Source organism: Ixodes scapularis, unplaced genomic scaffold, assembly GCF_016920785.2.
Source record: "Ixodes scapularis isolate PalLabHiFi unplaced genomic scaffold, ASM1692078v2 ptg001568l_1__unscaffolded, whole genome shotgun sequence".
Taxonomy (NCBI): domain Eukaryota; kingdom Metazoa; phylum Arthropoda; class Arachnida; order Ixodida; family Ixodidae; genus Ixodes; species Ixodes scapularis.
Genome location: NW_024610167.1, coordinates 2,512,907 through 2,530,533, shown reverse-complemented (window position 1 = coordinate 2,530,533; position 17,627 = coordinate 2,512,907). Strand labels below are relative to the sequence as shown.

At 45.6% G+C, this 17,627-nt stretch overlaps 2 protein-coding genes across 2 annotated transcripts; both read right to left on the bottom strand.

The window, feature by feature from the left end:
* Nucleotides 1–669: 669 nt before the first annotated feature.
* Nucleotides 670–1,356, bottom strand: LOC115310061. The gene has a single exon (XM_029968327.2). The coding sequence runs from the start codon at nucleotides 1,354–1,356 to the stop codon at nucleotides 670–672; it is 687 nt and encodes a 228-aa protein (XP_029824187.2).
* Nucleotides 1,357–1,565: 209 nt separating this feature from the next.
* Nucleotides 1,566–17,272, bottom strand: LOC115312295. Its single transcript, XM_040216725.1, has 4 exons — nucleotides 17,194–17,272; nucleotides 16,215–17,062; nucleotides 1,984–2,051; nucleotides 1,566–1,890 (listed from the first exon to the last, which is right to left on the bottom strand). Exons 1-4 carry the CDS (start codon nucleotides 17,270–17,272, stop codon nucleotides 1,566–1,568), a joined length of 1,320 nt encoding a protein of 439 aa, XP_040072659.1.
* Between the last annotated feature and the right edge of the window lie 355 nt (nucleotides 17,273–17,627).

The window sequence follows — 17,627 nt, the reverse complement described above, 5'->3', positions numbered from 1 at the left end:
TCGCACTAGTCGAAGCGCAGAACTGAAGCTCTTGATCTCTGGTGTCTCTGTCGTGTTTGAAATAGTTGTCAAAGTAGTCACCCTTTCTTCTTCATGCGATTCTTCCGTGTCGTCTTGAGATTCAGCGTGTTGAGGCTACATAGAACGGTTGGTTAACCCGCTGGGTCCATTCCACCACGTCTCACTTCCCCGCAACTCGGATGCTGAAATTCCACGTGTCACTAAATCTGCTGGGTTTTCCTTTCCTGGGCAGTGTCTGCAGTTGGCGGAATTGGACTTGCTCTGAATTTCTGCGACTCTGTTGCTCACGAATCGATTCCATCTGCATGCCTCTCCCAGGATCCAGCAGAGGGCTATCTTTGAGTCCGTCCACAAGTGTACCCCTTGAATGTCTTCGTGTAGTTCTGTTTGGATATATTTGATCAGTCTTGTAGCAATAAGCCATGCCAGAAGTTTGAGAGTCGTGCCAGGGAAACCTCAGAAGAATTGGCAGTTGTCTATGTTGCCCTCGCTCTTGGTCACTGTTGTCACTCGGCAGGGCAGCAGCTTGGGTGCTCAGTCGTCGGTACTCCTCGTCGCGTACAGCAGTTCTATTTTAGGCAAGAACTAGATCTTCCGGAAGCAGACGAAGTATTAATGGGTAGAGAAGTGTAGAAAAGGTTTCTTCGCTTACCCCAGAGACTTGAGCCCACGGATGTTTCCTTGTAGGTCGTCGTGCAGTCGCCTGAGCCCTCGGACATCAAGCGATGATTGAATCCGCTGTCTTTCCAATAGCCTAATCATGTAATCGACGATCAACCATTTTTCGTCACCGAACCGGGTTTTGAGGATGTCCCAAGCGTCCTCGTAGCAGCTCGCTGTCGCTGGGAGTCCTGCAATCGCCGCAGTGGCTTCTTCAGAGAGAGCAGCTCTCAAGTAGTTGAACTTGTCAGTCGGCGATAATTCTCGGTTATTGTGGACCACCTGTTCAAGCTGCTCCCAGAAGGGCTGCCACTGTATGCTATCTCCGTTGAGACGCAAAACCTCCAGCTTGGGGAGCTTCACTTTCACAGATGACCCAGAGGACCCGTTGCCGCTGTCGCTTGGTCGATAGGAGGTCCTGGCATTGTCTGCACTTGCGATGGTAATCTTGAACCTCATGTGAGCGGAACAAGCGACGACACGGTCGTTATACTCGATAGTCCGCGTGTACTCCTGTCCCGCTTCCCCATCTGTCCACAGTGGCTCGATGACAGCGTCCGTTTCGTTAAGTTGGCCATGTATGGTGTTCATACGGGCGAGCAGAATCCGCAGCTCCTCTTCAACAAGTACTTCGCGTTCGGCAGCCGCGTCGATCTCCGAAAGTACTTTGGTCATTTGCGAGCGTTGGGTCTTCCGCTTCGAGTCTGTCCATCGCCGCGTCGTTAGGCCTCGCTCTTCCTTCTCCGATGTCGAGACTTGAAACTCGGTTAAATCAACCCTCAGACTCACTGTCCCGTCCGGTAGCGGTCCAGGTTTTCGGCACCAAATGCTGAAGGATCTTTTTTGGTCTAAGGTAGATGATTCGATTTAAAAAAAAAAAAAAACTAATTTAATGGTCCAACGTCGGGTACAGAATTGTCGTCGTGGTTCGGGATCCATCCAATCTTCCTTTTCCTTTCTTCCCAGCTCGTGATCCCGCCGCCGTTGTCGTCGCAGCTCCAAGGCTGTGATCCCGTGCTTGCTCCTTCTTTTTTCGATGTCCTCGCGCACTCTGAATAGTTCCAACAGAAAGTATTGTAGGCGATTCTCCTGCAATCTTGCGCTCCGTGCCCCTTCATGTTACATTTAAAACATCTCATGTCGCCGGAGAGTTTCATCTTTTTCACATCTATCGTAGCATCCGTGTTGCAGTCTTCCGACGAGTGTTGCCTGGAAGAGCAGAAAAGGCAGTCCGCTGACTTTTTCGCCCGAATATGTAGAACAGCTGCGGAGCTTCTTGTTCCTTCTCTTCTGGAATCGTACTTCCGTGTAAGGTCGACTGTCTTGACTTGTCCTCCCTGTTGCCAGTCCACCTCGTTCTTGACATTCCACTTCAATCTGAAGAAATTTTAATGTCATCTCCAGATCTCCTTTTGACGTTAGTGGCTCTGTGGCTCCGCTGAATGATTTTCGTCGATGATATTCGATGAAGACGTCGGTTGGTAGAACCTTCATTAGTATCTCCTTCAGCATCGCAGTGTAGGACATAGCGCGAACTCCGAGTTCTTCTAAGCCACGAATGTGTAGCTGAACGGGGTCGAGAAGTCTTCTTAAGTAACCAACGTCGTTTGATTATGGGACCTTCTGGAGCGTTCGAAGTTTCGAAAGATGGTCTTGCTCGATGAGTTTCTTGTCTGCAAATCGCCCTCGGAGTACAGCCAACGCGTTTGTGTAGCTGGAGTTAGAACCGTGAAGGCCAGCGATGGCTCTAGATGTGGGTCCGGTGAGAAGGGACCGGAGGTAGTGAAACTTGTAAGCCTGACACAGTTGAGGATGTTGGTCAATCGTGTTTTGGAACATATCCCAGAAAGCTTGCCACTGAGAAGTGCTGCCGTCAAATTTCAACATCTCCGATTTCGAAAGTCTTGCTCCGGCTTTCTCGGTGGTGGTCGGCAGAATCGCCGGTGTTCTGTTTACTTCTACCCCGTGGGTTCCTGGATTCTTCAGAATCTCAATTCGATGACTCAGCATTGCAAATGCATGCGTTGAGTTGTCCTGGTAAGTCATTACCACTTCATACTCTTGCTCAGGATGTTCGTCGCTTACGAAGGATTCGAATTCTCAATCTAAGATTTTCAGCTCTTTGATATTTGTCGTTAATATCTGAAGAAGCGTTGTAAGCTAACTAAGATCGTGATCGTCATTTGTAAGAGTTGCCCTGACCTCGTGGATGATCCGAGTGGCCTGGGCCCGACGAGAGGTCCGCTTGGTCCGTACTCGCTCTATGTGGCTGTCTTCAGTAGCTTCTTCAGGTCTCTGTTGGCTTACTGTAGCGTTGAAGTATCCTTCCCTGGTTTCGGCAACATCAATTTCCTGTAAAAACTTCCTCCTACAGCCTCTGATATTACAAGCGATTTAATCTGAACAGCCCGTCATTGCGGTTGGACGATCAGTTCAGAGTAAAAAAATCGTGCTGCATTCCCTGGCATTGGATGGCACGAGATTTTTCTTTCCCTCGTAGGTCTTTTCTTCCAGTCGCGAGATGCAGTTATTTTCAACAAAGGGTATGATGTCCGTGTCTTTTGTGGCACCGCAGTACATTAAGCAAAACCCCGCTCTACAAAACCAAAGTATTCATAGCACTATTTTTATATCTCGCCCGTTTAAAAATAAATTAACATTGTAACAAGCTATGTGGTCATTACTTGTGTATGATGCAGTTTAATTTCATGCAGTAGTGGTTAATTTTGTCACCTACAGCACGGACCATTTCATGTCCCCTTATCTCAATTGTAGGCCGGTCTTACGCAATCCAAAATACACGTAAGAACTGCGCTTGCTTTTTTAACTTCCGAAATCAACATTTATGTGCAAGTGGCTCATCTTATATAACGCATCTAAATTCTAAGTTATTATTTGTTTGTTTAGTTTACTTTTGTTTATGCAGACTGTGTTGTTCATGCGTGCAAAAATGAGGTGTGCCTTTTGTCCTGTCTAAGTAGAAGTGCAAGAGGCAATAATTTCACCAATGATTGCAATAACTTTAGAAGAATTATCTTTGTGAAAGGTAGCATAACCTGATGAATATTTCCTTTTTATTTCGAAGATTTGCCTTTGCGACCGAAATTGTCACAGACATTTTCAAGAACCGCAGCTGCAGCAGAGCAAGCAAGCAGTATTTTATTTTTCATCGCTCCCCTCGCAGACAGATGTGGGAGTGCGCACAAATGTGAATTGGGTACCAAATCTTGAACAAACAAAACGGTAAATTAAACCAGAACCACTTGGTTTGTTTTTGGCGTCAGAATAATTCTGGGGGGAAGTAACAATATATCTTTGGTGCTGTGGCGTTTGCTCACAACCTCCGCGGTTCCTTGACCAATGATGATGAATTTGTGGATGAACGTAACTGACATGATTTTTTCAATGTTGCATATAACAATTTAACAAGGTTAAGGTACTTAAGACTTGATGTAGTATCTTTGATCTTTGAAAAAAATGTGAATTATTTCTGTCCATAAAGGGAAACACCATTCTCGTCACTGGTACTTTAATAAATTGCAAGTCTTAGTGTGTAGTGAGCAGCCTATCAGCGCTCTAAAGCCGAGGAGTGACACGATTAGTCGATAAAAATAAGAAAAAAACGAATCAGGAGGAAATCCTAAAATATTATAACAGCCCAGGCAGCACCGAGTTCTGGGCCAAAACTTGGCTTGCGTCTGGCAGTTTAGGGCATTAAAAAGCCCGAAGAAGCCAAAGTAGTGCCAAACCTGACCTCCCTTGGCAACAGTCTGGGTATCTTGGCCCTAATTCGCCAAACAAGTGCCAAACTTAGGCTTCGCTGCCGGGTAGTTCGGCTGTCGTCTGGCATCTTCGGGCCTAAATCGCCTAAAAAATGCCAGATTTAGGCTTACTGCCCGGTAGTTCCGCAGATCTTTGGCATTTTTGGGCCAAAATCGCCAAACTAATGCCAAAGTTAGGCTTCACTTTTTGATAGTTCGGCTATCACCTGGCACATTCGGGCCAAAATCGCCACAGATGTGCCAGAGTTAGGCTTACTACCTTGTAGTTCGGCAGAGCTTTGGCATTTTTGGGCCAAAATCGCCGAACTAATGCCAAAGTTAGGCTTCACTTTTTCACAGTTTGGCTGTCACCTGGCACATTCGGGCCAAAATCGCCACAAATGTGCCAGAGTTAGGCTTACTACCTTGTAGTTCGCTTGAGATCTGGCATCTTTGGGCACAAGTCGCCAAACGAGCGCCCAAGTTAGGCTTCGCTTCCCGATAGTTTGGCTGTGATCTGGCAGCTGGGGGCCAAAGTTGCCAAACAAGTGCCAGAACTAGGCCTACTGCCTTGGAGTTCGGCTGATGAGGTATTTGATGTACGCGGGTGGTCTTCATCTTAATTAAATAGAAATCAAGTTTTATTCGGCTGGCAACTTTATCTTATTTTGGGTGTCTCTTGATTTCTGCAGTCCAAAGGTTGGCTGAATGTTTTGACGCGGCTGGAGCGGGCTTTGCAAACGCAAATAAATTGTGCCAGAGGTAGCACTCGCGCGTAGCGCGTGTAGGTACACAAGCCAATATCGGGGCGCGCCGTGAGACTGGTTCGACATTATGGCGCGTTCACGCCGGCGATCCGATCTACTCGCGCCATACTTTTCATCGCAAAAGCGACCATCGCGGGCAAAAAGTGACGGGTTTTGAGCAGTCGCTTGCTGACCCGACTTTTTACGATGCACTCTAGTCGCGGAGAGGCCGAGCCAACCAACGGCGTTCGGTGCGAGAGTTTTTGAGAAGCGACTCGCCAACGAAGGCGTTGGACTCGCTCATCGCGCACGCCAAATTGACCAACTAATTACTTTTATTTATTTTTTTTTTTTTGCGATGCGATTTAGTTGGATCGCACGACTGCTTACGTCCCCGGTGTGAATCCGCCTTTACAGAAAGTGCTGCCATTGAGCTAACACTGCGCAAGACCGATGTGCGCACGTCTCCACAAGAAATATCATTATTAGGCGGCGCATTGCAAAAGCGAGCGTGGCTCTGTGCGTGTCTTGCATTTTGATTGAGCGCTGTCAAATCCTAGTGATAACAAAGTGACAAAGCGCTTAAACGACCGGGGCTCCGTGGTGCGCCTCCCGCATCTCACTTGGGGAACGAAAATGAAATCCCGGAAATTGTACTATTTTAGCGTGTTGATACTTTTTAAACATTAAAAAGTGGAGGAACAAAAGGGACGATACAGACGGGATTATCTGAACTTTAAAGGCCGCTGTACAAAAGGGACGTTCTACAGAGAAGAACCTTCTCTCCCGAAGCTAGGGGACGGGGAGGGAAAGGGCCATCGTTGGGTGGAAAGAGCGTCTAGAGAATGGGATTAGCCTCGGGGCGAGCCATCCTGTCGAGAGGGAGTGGGGACGGAACAAAGCTGGCCGTGGGAGTTCCGGCTACCAGGTGGAAGAACGATAAGCTTGTCCAACGGCGACCTCGGATCCGAGGACGGGCACGTTAGAGAATTTGAAAAATGCTGCTTGATTAGCCGGACGACCCAGTGCGGTCTACTGGTTCTAGAAGGTGACTCGGATGAAGAAAACTCGTTTTGCTCGAAAACTCTAAAAGCATTCTGGACGTGAACTCTTGCCACAAATAAAAATAACACATGCATGAAAAACTACGAAGGCAACTAAGCTTTCTCCTATGATGGGAGAATGGGTGAGCATTACAGGCAGAGTTATGTTGGCGCAACTTGCAATAAAGAAAGTAAAAAAAAGTTATGTTGGCGCAACGTACAGCGCGCTAGTTTCACAATCAAGCGGGCCTAGCTTCGAAACCGGGCTGTTTTTTTTTCTAGTGTCCCTTTTTTTATTTCGTTTATTTTTTTATTTTTTCTTTGTTTGGTCACGTAACAAGAAAAATCACAGGAACAGAATTTTTTTTTTTTTTTTGGCTACGTCACCAGATTTTTTTCTTATTTCTCCTTTCCTTCAGTCTTTTTTTTTTTCCTTTTTTTGGTTTACGCTTCCTATCGCAAAACTCTTTGCACCTATTTCGCGTTAAATTGGCGTTAGCCAAATCATTTTTTTTATGGCAGGGAATTCTGCCGTACGTACCCTTTGTTACTATTACCAACCCTGGCTTGCAATTTCTGCTATCCAAAGGACTGGACTATGCCCTTGCTCCACGGTATGTTCCAAAACGTGACTTCATGATTGAAATTGAAGAGAAACTCAGACATGTGCACGATGTCACAGGGGTAAATTTCGCGAGAAGCCGCGTTGTCAGTGTTTCGAACAATGTGAAACCGGCCGGGTCACATTTAGATCAACAAGAACGCATTGCTCTTAATGAGCTGAAGTCAGACAACTCCATCATGACTTTAAAGGCCGACAAAGGAAAAGGAACCGTTGTGCTTGATAGGGATGACTACATGAAGAAGATGTATGAAGTTATAAATGACAGTCGCTATTTCGTGAGGCTATCAAGAGATCCCGCTGCTAAGTCCGAAAGAGAGTTAGCTGACCACCTTCGAGAGCTGAAAAAGAAAGGACGCATCAGTGACGACCTATACCGTCGTCTCTTCTCCTTTGACGCCGCGACACCCAAGATGTATTGACTCCCTAAAATTCACAAACCGGGTTGCCCCCTACGCCCGATTGTATATGTTATTGGTTAATCCACTTACAGCCTTTCCAAATATCTGGTTATGATTCTGAGCCCTCTTACGGAAAACAATGAGTTTAGCGTCCGGAATTCCCGTGACTTTGTTGAACTTATACGCGCTCAGACCCTGCTACCGCACGAGGCTATGGTATCCTTTGATGTGATTTCATTATTTACGAATGTCCCCAACGCCCTGGCGGTTGATGTCGCCCGTGACCAGTTGTTGGCAGACCAGTCGTTGTCCACTCGCACAACCCTCCTTGTTGATGACGTTATACTCCTTTTGCGTTTTTGTCTCAACCAGTGTAATTTTAGTTTTAATGGGGACATATATCATCAGGTCAGCGGATGCCCTATGGGGAGTCCAGTTTCCGCAACCGTCTCGAATCTCGTCATGAAATATGTTGAGGAAAAGGTAATGTATGGCATTGATTTTCCCGTGAAGTTCTACCGTCGCTATGTCGATGACACTTTTCTAATAGTTAACAGAGAGAACGTAACCGATTTTCACCGCAATTTGAATAGTGTCCACAACTCAATTCAGTTCACCTGCGAACATGAAACCGATAGTACCTTGCCGTTTTTATATGTACGTGTCCAGAGAACTAGTGAATCTTTCTTTAAGATGGAGACATCCGTATATGGTAAACCATGTGACAGACAAAACTTTCTTGACTACCACTCTCATCACCCTACTCAACACAAAAGCTCAGTTGTAAGATCGTTGCCTTCATCGTTCAGAAACAGTTCCACACCTAACTCAACACTTAGCGATCAAGAACTTAGCCATGTGCGGGAGGCTTTGAAGAAACGTAACTACCCCGACCGGTTTATCAATCGCGTTAAGGAACAAATGTCCCGTCGGCGCCCGGATCGAGCCGAACGAACACGTGACGTCGTGTGCATCCCGTATCCCGTACGTTAAGGGGGTTTCGGAGGCATTGGGACGCGCCCTGAGGCCGTTGGCGTACGAACTGTATACACACCCTACAGAACAATTGCCAATGTTATCTCCAAGCCAAAAGACCCGCCCCGCCAGAGGCAGAAAGGGTCGTGATCTACCAGGTGCAGTGCAAGGAATGTGACGCTTCCTACATTGGAGAGACGGAACGAAAAAGAAAAACAAGACTAAAAGAACACGCACGGGATGTCGCCAATTCCACGAACGCCACCCGCTTCAAGTCCGAAGTCGTCGACCATGCATGGACGTCAGGACACCAATTTGACTTTGACAAGGCGAGGGATAAAAGGTGGGGACTGAGGAAGCTGCTGGAATCTTGGTTCATCCAGAACGACAAACGCGGAAGTGATTCATCGCTGGTAAACAAGAACCGTGGCCCCCTGCCGGACGTGTACACAAGCTTTATGCCTAAATAGCCGAGCTTTTTTGTGCGACTCTCACTCGCTCTGCGCTCTACTGAAGATGCCTCCCGCATGGGAGGCGAAACGTTTAATTAAATTGTTATTTTTGTGATGTCAAGCCGTTTTTGTTATTACATTTATCATGTCTTCGCCCGGCTTCTGGAGTATTGTTGCGCTCCTAATTTCACCGGTACGACAGCCTTGGGAGGCCACTGCGAGCGAGTGGGGATGAAATAATTGAGGCTTATCGGATGGCGACAAGCCCGAAAAACATAACCACCCCGTCCATTTCGCTCTCAAGAAAGGAGATTATCTTTCTGAGGCCCTCAATGGAAGCCGAACGCTGACAAACTAGGCGAGGCGACAAGGTCACCGGCAGAAGCGGCCTTTCCTTTTATGCGTTGTTGATTCCCCTTCGACCTCGCCTTTTGCAAATCCTCCCCACCTGCTTTTGTGTCTTCGTGTGGCTGTCAGCGAGCGCGACAGCCGCTTTAAGCAAATCAAAAAGGTGAAGCGAAACGCGTGACCCAGCGTGACCTCTCTACGTAGGACGCGTAGGACAAAAACGTTTGGACGAAACTTTTCACGTGACTTTCTCTGTCACGCTGATGGGATCTCTGGGGCTGTCGTTTTCGCCGTTTGCCTAGTTATAGAAATAAGGGGGCCACGTAGGTCCGGTTTTCGAACTGCTCTTCAGTGTTCTGTTGCTTTCGTGCGCTGCAGACGCGGCTGTGTTTTTTCGTCGTAAACGGTCGGAATACGTCCATGCCAATTTTTCGGTAACAGCCATTTTTTGCACCGGAGTTCGTGGAATACTTGTGATGTGTTTGTTGGACACGCTTCGACAAAAACTGCTCTTCGCCGACGACGAGACGTCAGTCCTCGAATCCTCGAATGTGTTTGTGGGGTGCCTGAGTTGGATTATGCATCTATCAAGGATTACATGATATCGTTCTTTTATTAGTAAGTGCACTGCAAGCATGATTCTGATAGTCGTCCTGCTTTCCTCTCAATCTCCGCGGTTTTTGTGTGATGAGTTTTGCTTGGCATGAGGACAGTGTTAATTGTATTTTATAATTTGCTTTTCGTTTTACAGAAAAGTGTGACCTTTGTAAATATGTTGAGAATACACTGTGTGCAATGATAGTTGCTTAATATACTTCTGGGAGCGATCGAAAAAAATTTGTTTGTCCGTATAAGTGATTGGATATGCAACAAATGACATGCAACGTACACATACTTGCACGACGTTCGGCCTATACGAAGCAGACGCATCGTAGAGTTTTCGCACAATATTGCGCGAACGCGAGGCCGGGGCGAAACAGCTGTACGGCAATATCTGCCGGGTATCAAACGGTGGTACAAAACTGGACAGTTGAGCAATATTGGAACCAACTTTCAGCCGGCACTGGCACGATACTGCAAGGTATTGCCGTGCTGCTTGGGAACGGAGGTGACGACATCTTACCATCGCGTTTCCAACGCTTGTTTAATTTATTCCTTTCTGGGACGCGTGAAAGAGCACTTCTGTGACACACCAGAGATATTCGAAACTTGGGTGACCTCTCGGCTTTCTTTACCACTTTTGGCACTTATTTGGCACTTCAGTGGGTAGCCAGAGAAAAGCCAAACTTTGGCATGCCCCGAATCGACAAATTAAGATTTACTGCGGCAGTTATGGCTCAAGTCTGGCACCTACTTTGGCGCTCCTCTGGCGGACCCGAGAAAAGCCAAACTTTGGCACGTCCCAAATACCGAAATTAGGCGTTACTCTGGCAGCTATGGCTGAAGTATGGCACCAACTTTGGCGCTCCTCTGGCGGACCAGAGAAACGCCAAACCTTGGCACGTCCCAAATACCGAAATTAGGCGTTTCTCTGGCAGTTATGGCTCAAGTTTGGCACCAACTTTGGCGCTCCTCTGGCGGACCCGAGAAAAGCCAAACTTTGGCACTTCCCAAATACCGAAATTAGGCGTTACTCTGGCAGCTATGGCTGAAGTATGGCACCAACTTTGGCGCTCCTCTGGCGGACCAGAGAAACGCCAAACCTTGGCACGTCCCAAATACCGAAATTAGGCGTTGCTCTGGCAGTTATGGCTGAAGTATGGCACCAACTTTGGCGCTCCTCTGGCGGACCAGAGAAACGCCAAACCTTCGTATGCCCCGCATTCCCAGATTAGGATTTACTATGGCAGTTATGGCTCAAGTATGGCACCAACTTTGGCACTCCTCTGGCGTACCAGAGAAGAGCCAAACTTTGGCATGCCTTAGGATCGCCCAACTAAGGCTATAGTTAGGCACCGTACTTTGGCACTGATGAGTGCCATGGTGCAAAAACCTAACTGCGCCAAAGTTGGGCCCTTATGTTCGCCAGACCTTTGCCCAAGTTGGGCATTCCTCTGGCGTGCTACCTGGGAGGTCTTGTATTTCTTTAGCTGCCGTTGCGTGTAGGTACTATCCCCTTATTCCGAGCCAACCAGGCAGAAAAGCGTGCTGCATACCGCTTCAACTCTCCGAAAAAAAGGATGGTGAGCAGAGAGGATACGTTTCGTTTTGTTACAGTCGCTAGGCTTGTTGGGTGAAGGTAACTCTTTTGGGGATCATCTTTGGGATTTACGCAATAGAGAAGAGTATATTGTGTTAATTTGGTAAATTTTTGAGGATATGTGTCACCGTTTTAAAGAGGTCACAATGAATATAACGTCGCGACTCATAACTACGCCTCTCTAACGCATATCATATATTAATTATTGTTGGAAGTTACAAGTGCCAATATCTAACCTAGTCAAGTTTAAATTGGCAGAATAATCATAGAGTACGTGAACAATCTGGGGACCAAAAAAATTGGCCCAGGTTGTCCGCCTACCAAATTGTCAGAGGTCATTTACACCGGGAGGGGGCCAAGGGCAATTGGCCACGCGAGCGGCCGTTCGCCGCTGAAAAAAAGGCCGTCCCTGCGTATGTTAACTTGGGAGCGTGTTGGTGTTGAACAAAGACGACAGGAAGAATAAGACACTTAAAACAAAGGGACGACGTCTTCTTCTTTTAACTCGCGACAGATGCAATGAATCTCCTAGCGAAGTATTTTTGAGTCCACTCCTGCCCAGAAAAAAGAAAAGAAAGAGAAAACAACAAAATTATATGGTAAATATAGTAAATACAGGTAAGCGGGGACGGAAAGGTGTGACAGTTTTTTTTTTTCTTTTATGGAAGTTGAAATAGAATTGCGCCCATTCCGGAGCAAGGTATTCTATTTCATCTTTAGTTAAAATGATTTAAGGCGCCGAAATATTGTTATCAACTGAATTAAATCTGAAGGCTTCTATAATTTCTCTACCAAACCTGTCACTGTGCGTTCCCAAAATCATCGTTTGCTTGAAATTTGGAGCACAGCCATTGCACATGCGGGAATGAATGACAATGGCGTGAAAAAATCTACCGAAGCTTTTGAAACTTCCAGGTGGTGCTCGCGGAGTCGGTGGTTGATGCGCCTGCCCGTTTGTCCTACGTGTTGCTTTCAACACCCCAAAGCAACAAAATAAACTTTCTGTTCTTTGCATGAGAGGCTTACCAAGGCGGGTTTCCAGCGGATCTTCTGAAAGCCACCCTGCAGAGATTCTTTCTTGGCTGTCACCAGCAAGAAAATACAACCAGAGGCAAAAAGCGGGATCGTTTTGCAGTTATTCCATACGTTCGTCATTCAGCGCATCGACTAAAAGCCATCGCCTCTAGGTACGACATCAATGTAGTATTTTCCTGCCGGATGCGCCTAAAACAACTTTGCAACAAAGTGAACTAGAGCGTGAAGCCTCAATCATATACATCACGCATGGCAAGAAGTTCATCCCATGCAAATAACAGAAGGTTTGTTCTGTTCCTTTGATGTGTGGAAAGCAATACATAGGACAAACGGCCAGGTGCATCACACACCGACTCCGCGAGCACCACCTGAAACTTTCAAAAGCTTCGGCAGACTCTTTTCACTTCATTGTCTTTCATTCCCGAATGTGGAGTGGATGTGTTCCCGATTTCATGCAAACGATGATCTTGGGAGGGCACAGTAACAGGTTTGACAGCGAAATTATAGAAGCCTTTAGCATAATTTCGATTAATAATAATAATAATAATAATATTAATATAATAATAATTTCATTTTTTTTCATTTCATTTATTTAGATACCTTCATAACACTATAAGGTGACGGGTCGGTCGAAGCCAGTAGAGGCTTGAAGGACAGAACCCAGCAAATGGAATGTCACAGATAGCATAGAAGAAGTCCGTAGAGCACACATTTAAAACATGTATCGCACTATGTGAGAAACAAAAAATAATCACTCACAATATCCCAGCAAACATATTAGATACAACATATAACACAACAATACATTATTGAAATTGTACAATGAATTAAAGAGTAAAACTGTTCAATAGATTTTTCAATTTTCTCCTATTTGTAGCTTCAAAGAAGTGGTCGGGGAGTCGGTCAAAAATGTATGGCACATAATAAGAGCGCTCTCGCTTACCATATCTGGTGAAACACCGGGGGATTATGAAGCGATCACAGGTACGCAAATCTCTGCGGGGCACAAAGGGATGTTTAAATTCGCTACACCAGAAATGAGAAAGAACAACACATTGCAAAAAAAGTGAATGGAAGTTAGGTAGTTGTAGAGCCTCAAAAATGTCAGCTTCTGGTGCAAGATCATAATGATAACCAACACTTCTTAACAAATTCCTAAGGATGCGGTCAATTTTAGTTTGCCATATTTCTGCACAGTTACCAAATAATGTGATGCCATACCTTAGTATACTATAAGCAAGAGCAGTAGCAATTGATTTTCTAACGGCAAATGGCATAAACACCCTATTATTGTAAAGTAAGCAGCACACACTGCGAAGCTTGCCAGAAACATGGGTTAAATGCGTTGACCACGACAAATCCGAATCAAAGAATATGCCTAAGTACTTAACAGTGTCAAAATATTTCAGGGAGCTACATGTACAATCAAGGCAACTGGATTTGTGTAACATAAATGATGAGTCCAATTCTACACTCTTCAGCGGATTCCTGAAGCAAACAAGTCTGGTTTTGGATGTGTTAATAGTAATATAATTGTCATAAAACCAGTCCATTAGACGTGCAGAATCATGTTGCAATAACCGCACAGCTTGGCGGTAATTAATGTGACTAGAGACAAGTAAAGTATCATCCGCATACTGAAAAATTTTGCAACTAGTGAGCCTTGTTGAGATATCATTAACAAAAAGATTAAATAACAATGGAGACAAAACCGATCCCTGGGGCACACCGGCTTTTAGCATCAGCCGAGCACTTTTGAAATTTCCTATGGATACGATTTGGGAGCGGTCAAGAAAGAAATTTTTAAGCAATGCAATAAATGGTCCACGGAAACCGTAATTCTGCAGTTTAAAAAGAAGCATCTTATGACTGATTGTGTCAAAGGCCTTGGCGACATCAAGAAAGATTGCACATGAACATAAATTTCGATCAAAAGCACTGTGTAGTAGGTCAGAAAAATCTTCCAGCAGTGGTTGAGTGCCCTTTCCAGCAACAAAACCATACTGGTTAGGCGGCAGGATGTGAGTTTCAATGAAGCTGGACATTACAAGATACAAATGCTTTTCCAAAATTTCTCCAATGCAAGGTAATATAGAAATAGGGCGATAGCACTCAGGCTTGTTAGGCGATCCTCCCTTGAAAACAGGCTTCACAAGTGCGGTTTTGAGTTCAATTGGAATGACGCCAGAGACCAAGAACTGATTTATCATGGTGAGAAGTACGTGCTGAACATGTCCAAAGTTTCGGCAGAGATCATTAATACGAATTGTATCAACACCAGGAGATTTATTGCGTTTTAAAGAAAACAAAATGGAGTGTAATTCTTCTATTGTGAGAAGAGGAAGAAACGCCGAGTTTGCTAAGCTAATACTTGCGCTCGAGGCAAGCGGTTTGAAATCGCTGTCTCGCGCAAAGCCCGATGACGATGCAAAAAGTTTGTTAAAGTCGTTTACTACTGATTGCAGATCTGTGCCGAAGTGTTTTTGGAGGGAGTCGAGAAGCGAAGCCTTTTCTCCGCGCCCTGTAAAAGAATTAATCAACCTCCATGTTTCACGTGGATTCGATCTTGCCTCAAAGAATCTTCGCTGAAAGTAGCATCGTTTGGCAGACCGTATAATTGCATTAGCTTTGTTCCGAGCGCTTCGATACTCTGCTTTTAACTGCAAATTGTTTGGTGAACGACGGGAACGTGACCACAACGTATCTTTTTCTTTGATTGCAGTCATAATATCAGAATTAAACCATGGCTTATAAGACCGTCGTTTGAAATTAACCTTTTTCTTGGCGGCACAATAAAAGGATTGAAATACCTCGACGAAAGCTTTATAAACATTGGAAGGTTCTATGGACACCAGGAGTTCGTTCCAGTCAAAGGCGGCGACCAAAGCATCGAATTGTACCGTATCCGTTATTGAAATCCACGAACAATCGCGCCTGGTTCCTTGCTCTTCGGGTGCCTGAGCGTCTAAACGACATCCAACAAAGTAATGATCGGATAGTTTCTGAGTAATTACGGCGGATTTTACAGACATATCCGGAGCACGAATATTGATATGGTCAATACAGGAAACTACTAATTTTTGAACCAAAAGTTCTTCTCTTGTGGGTAAGGTGATAATATTTTCAATGCCATATTTTGAGAGCAAAGTCAGATAATCAAAAACTATTGACTTATTAGGTTTAAGAGTATCGATATTTAAATCGCCAATGACGCAAAATTGTCCTTCCGTACGAAACTGGTTAAGCACAGCATCTAGTTCAGCAAGAAAGAGCGAGACATTTTCTGAGGGAGGCCTGTAAACCGCTAACAAAAATAAAGGAAAACCTGCCAAAGAAATTTCAACAGCCAGTGTTTCTGCATGGACAAGAGATATGCTCAGAGGCGATAGTAACCATTTATCTTTAACGTATATAGCAATCCCACCACCTCTACCATGATCACGGGTGTAAAATGACTCCTTATATCCATCGAGAATAAATTGATTGCATTGCAAAGATGACACACCAATTTCAGTTAGAAGGAAAACATCTATCGACGCGGTAAAGGTATTAATTACTGCACGAAACTCATCCCAGTGTTTACGCAAACTTCGAATATTTACGTGAATAAGTGTTAAAGAGTTATTAGAAAGAGGGCCCAAAAGCTGAATAAATGAACTAATGTCTAGAACAGAAAAACAAGTTGTCATGTTTTACACCAGTAGCAGAAGGTCGTTTTTTGTGTTGATTCGAATGGCTGGTGCGCCTTCGGCTTTCCTAGCAAAAATCTTAGAGTTCTTGGTCCACACAAAACGGTATCCTTTTACTTTAGCCCCCGTCCTCGTCAGCCAAAAAAGCTCCTTATTCGCAGATGTAAGGTTGTCGTTGAAGAATAGCTTTGGTTGGTTTTCCGATTGGCACAGCCTGTGAAGTCTACCACGTGCCGCCATCCAAGCGTCTTTTAGGCTGACAGAGGCGAAGCGAATCAAAATAACCGGAACTGAGTCCGGCTTTTTGGTCAGACGGTGAATTGCCAGGATATCTGACGACTGAGGTGTTGGAAGGTTAAGGGGCTTAGCGAGATCACTTATGACCTTCATTAGATCCTCACCATGAGAGAGCGGAAAACCATGCAGTTCCATGTTGGAACGACGGCTGTATTGTTGCATGTCATTAAGCTCGTCTTTCAGTCTCTCAATGGTCTCCGACTGCTCTCTCATTGTTGCCTTAACCGTGTTAACCTCCTTTTGAATTTCTTTAACTGCCTCTTCATTTGTCATAGCCAGAGCGAGCACGGAATCGTACTTCAAGGTAAAAGAGTCAACGGTCGTTTGTAATCCTTGGACCGTGTTGCGAAGCTCTTCGACAGCTGGTTTTAAGGCCAACAACTGATCAACCTTAGATGGAAGAGGCAACAGCGTCTCCACACTTGTCCTCAATGAAAGGAGCTGGTTAAGAGTGGCATTGATTGATGCCAGCTGACTGGTGAAGGGTGCATAATCTGCAATCTCCTCCCTGCTGCCGTCGGTACGGGAGAATTCATCTACTGAAATGTCACCGCTAAGATCGGATGGTCTGAGGGTGGTGCCGGTACGGCAAGTGGAACACTTCCAAGTTTCTCGCCTGACAGCGCCCATCCCCGCGTACGTCCCATCTGCGACGCCGGAACAGGACTTACCAAGATGGTAACCCCTTCGGCAAGATGCACACGTCAGGGATCTGCCATCTGCCGGCAGAGCGCGAGCACATTTGGCACAATCCATTATTAGGGAAGGCGAGTACACAGCGGTAAGGCAACACAGACACCAGTCAATACGCACTTCTCGAACAAGTTTAGAACGAGATGAGTCAAGGTTGTATACGAACACTCCACGTGGCAGTTTTGTGCTGAGCTCGAGCGCAGTTGCTCACCCGTGAAACTGCACGACACAGAGAATCAATAGGTGATACCTGAAGGAACGGGCTTGCGGTCCTCATAGATCCTGCCAGCCGTAATCAGAACGGTTGTTGCCGTACTTCTCACCGCCATATATTCTTGTCACTCAGGTCGAACTCGGGTTCACGGTGCTCGGGCGTGAAGCTTCAACAAGAAGAGCTCCAGTCGGAGAGAACTGCCGTAGAGCGTGACGCCAAGGGATGTGGTGGAAGCTTGCCTGTGAAGTCGATGGTCAGATCAAGATGATAGGGGCCTTGGCGTGGGAAATGACTGACCCCGGAGTGACACGGTGCTTGATAAGCAGCATGAATAGCTTGCCCGTCGTAAGGATGCTTTAGAAGTATTATTTACAGGGGAAAATATGAAGAGCTCTTGAAGCGAACGACCGCCCTGTTGGACTTCTTCTTCTCTCTCAATAGTAATAATAATTTTTATTGCATGTAAAGTA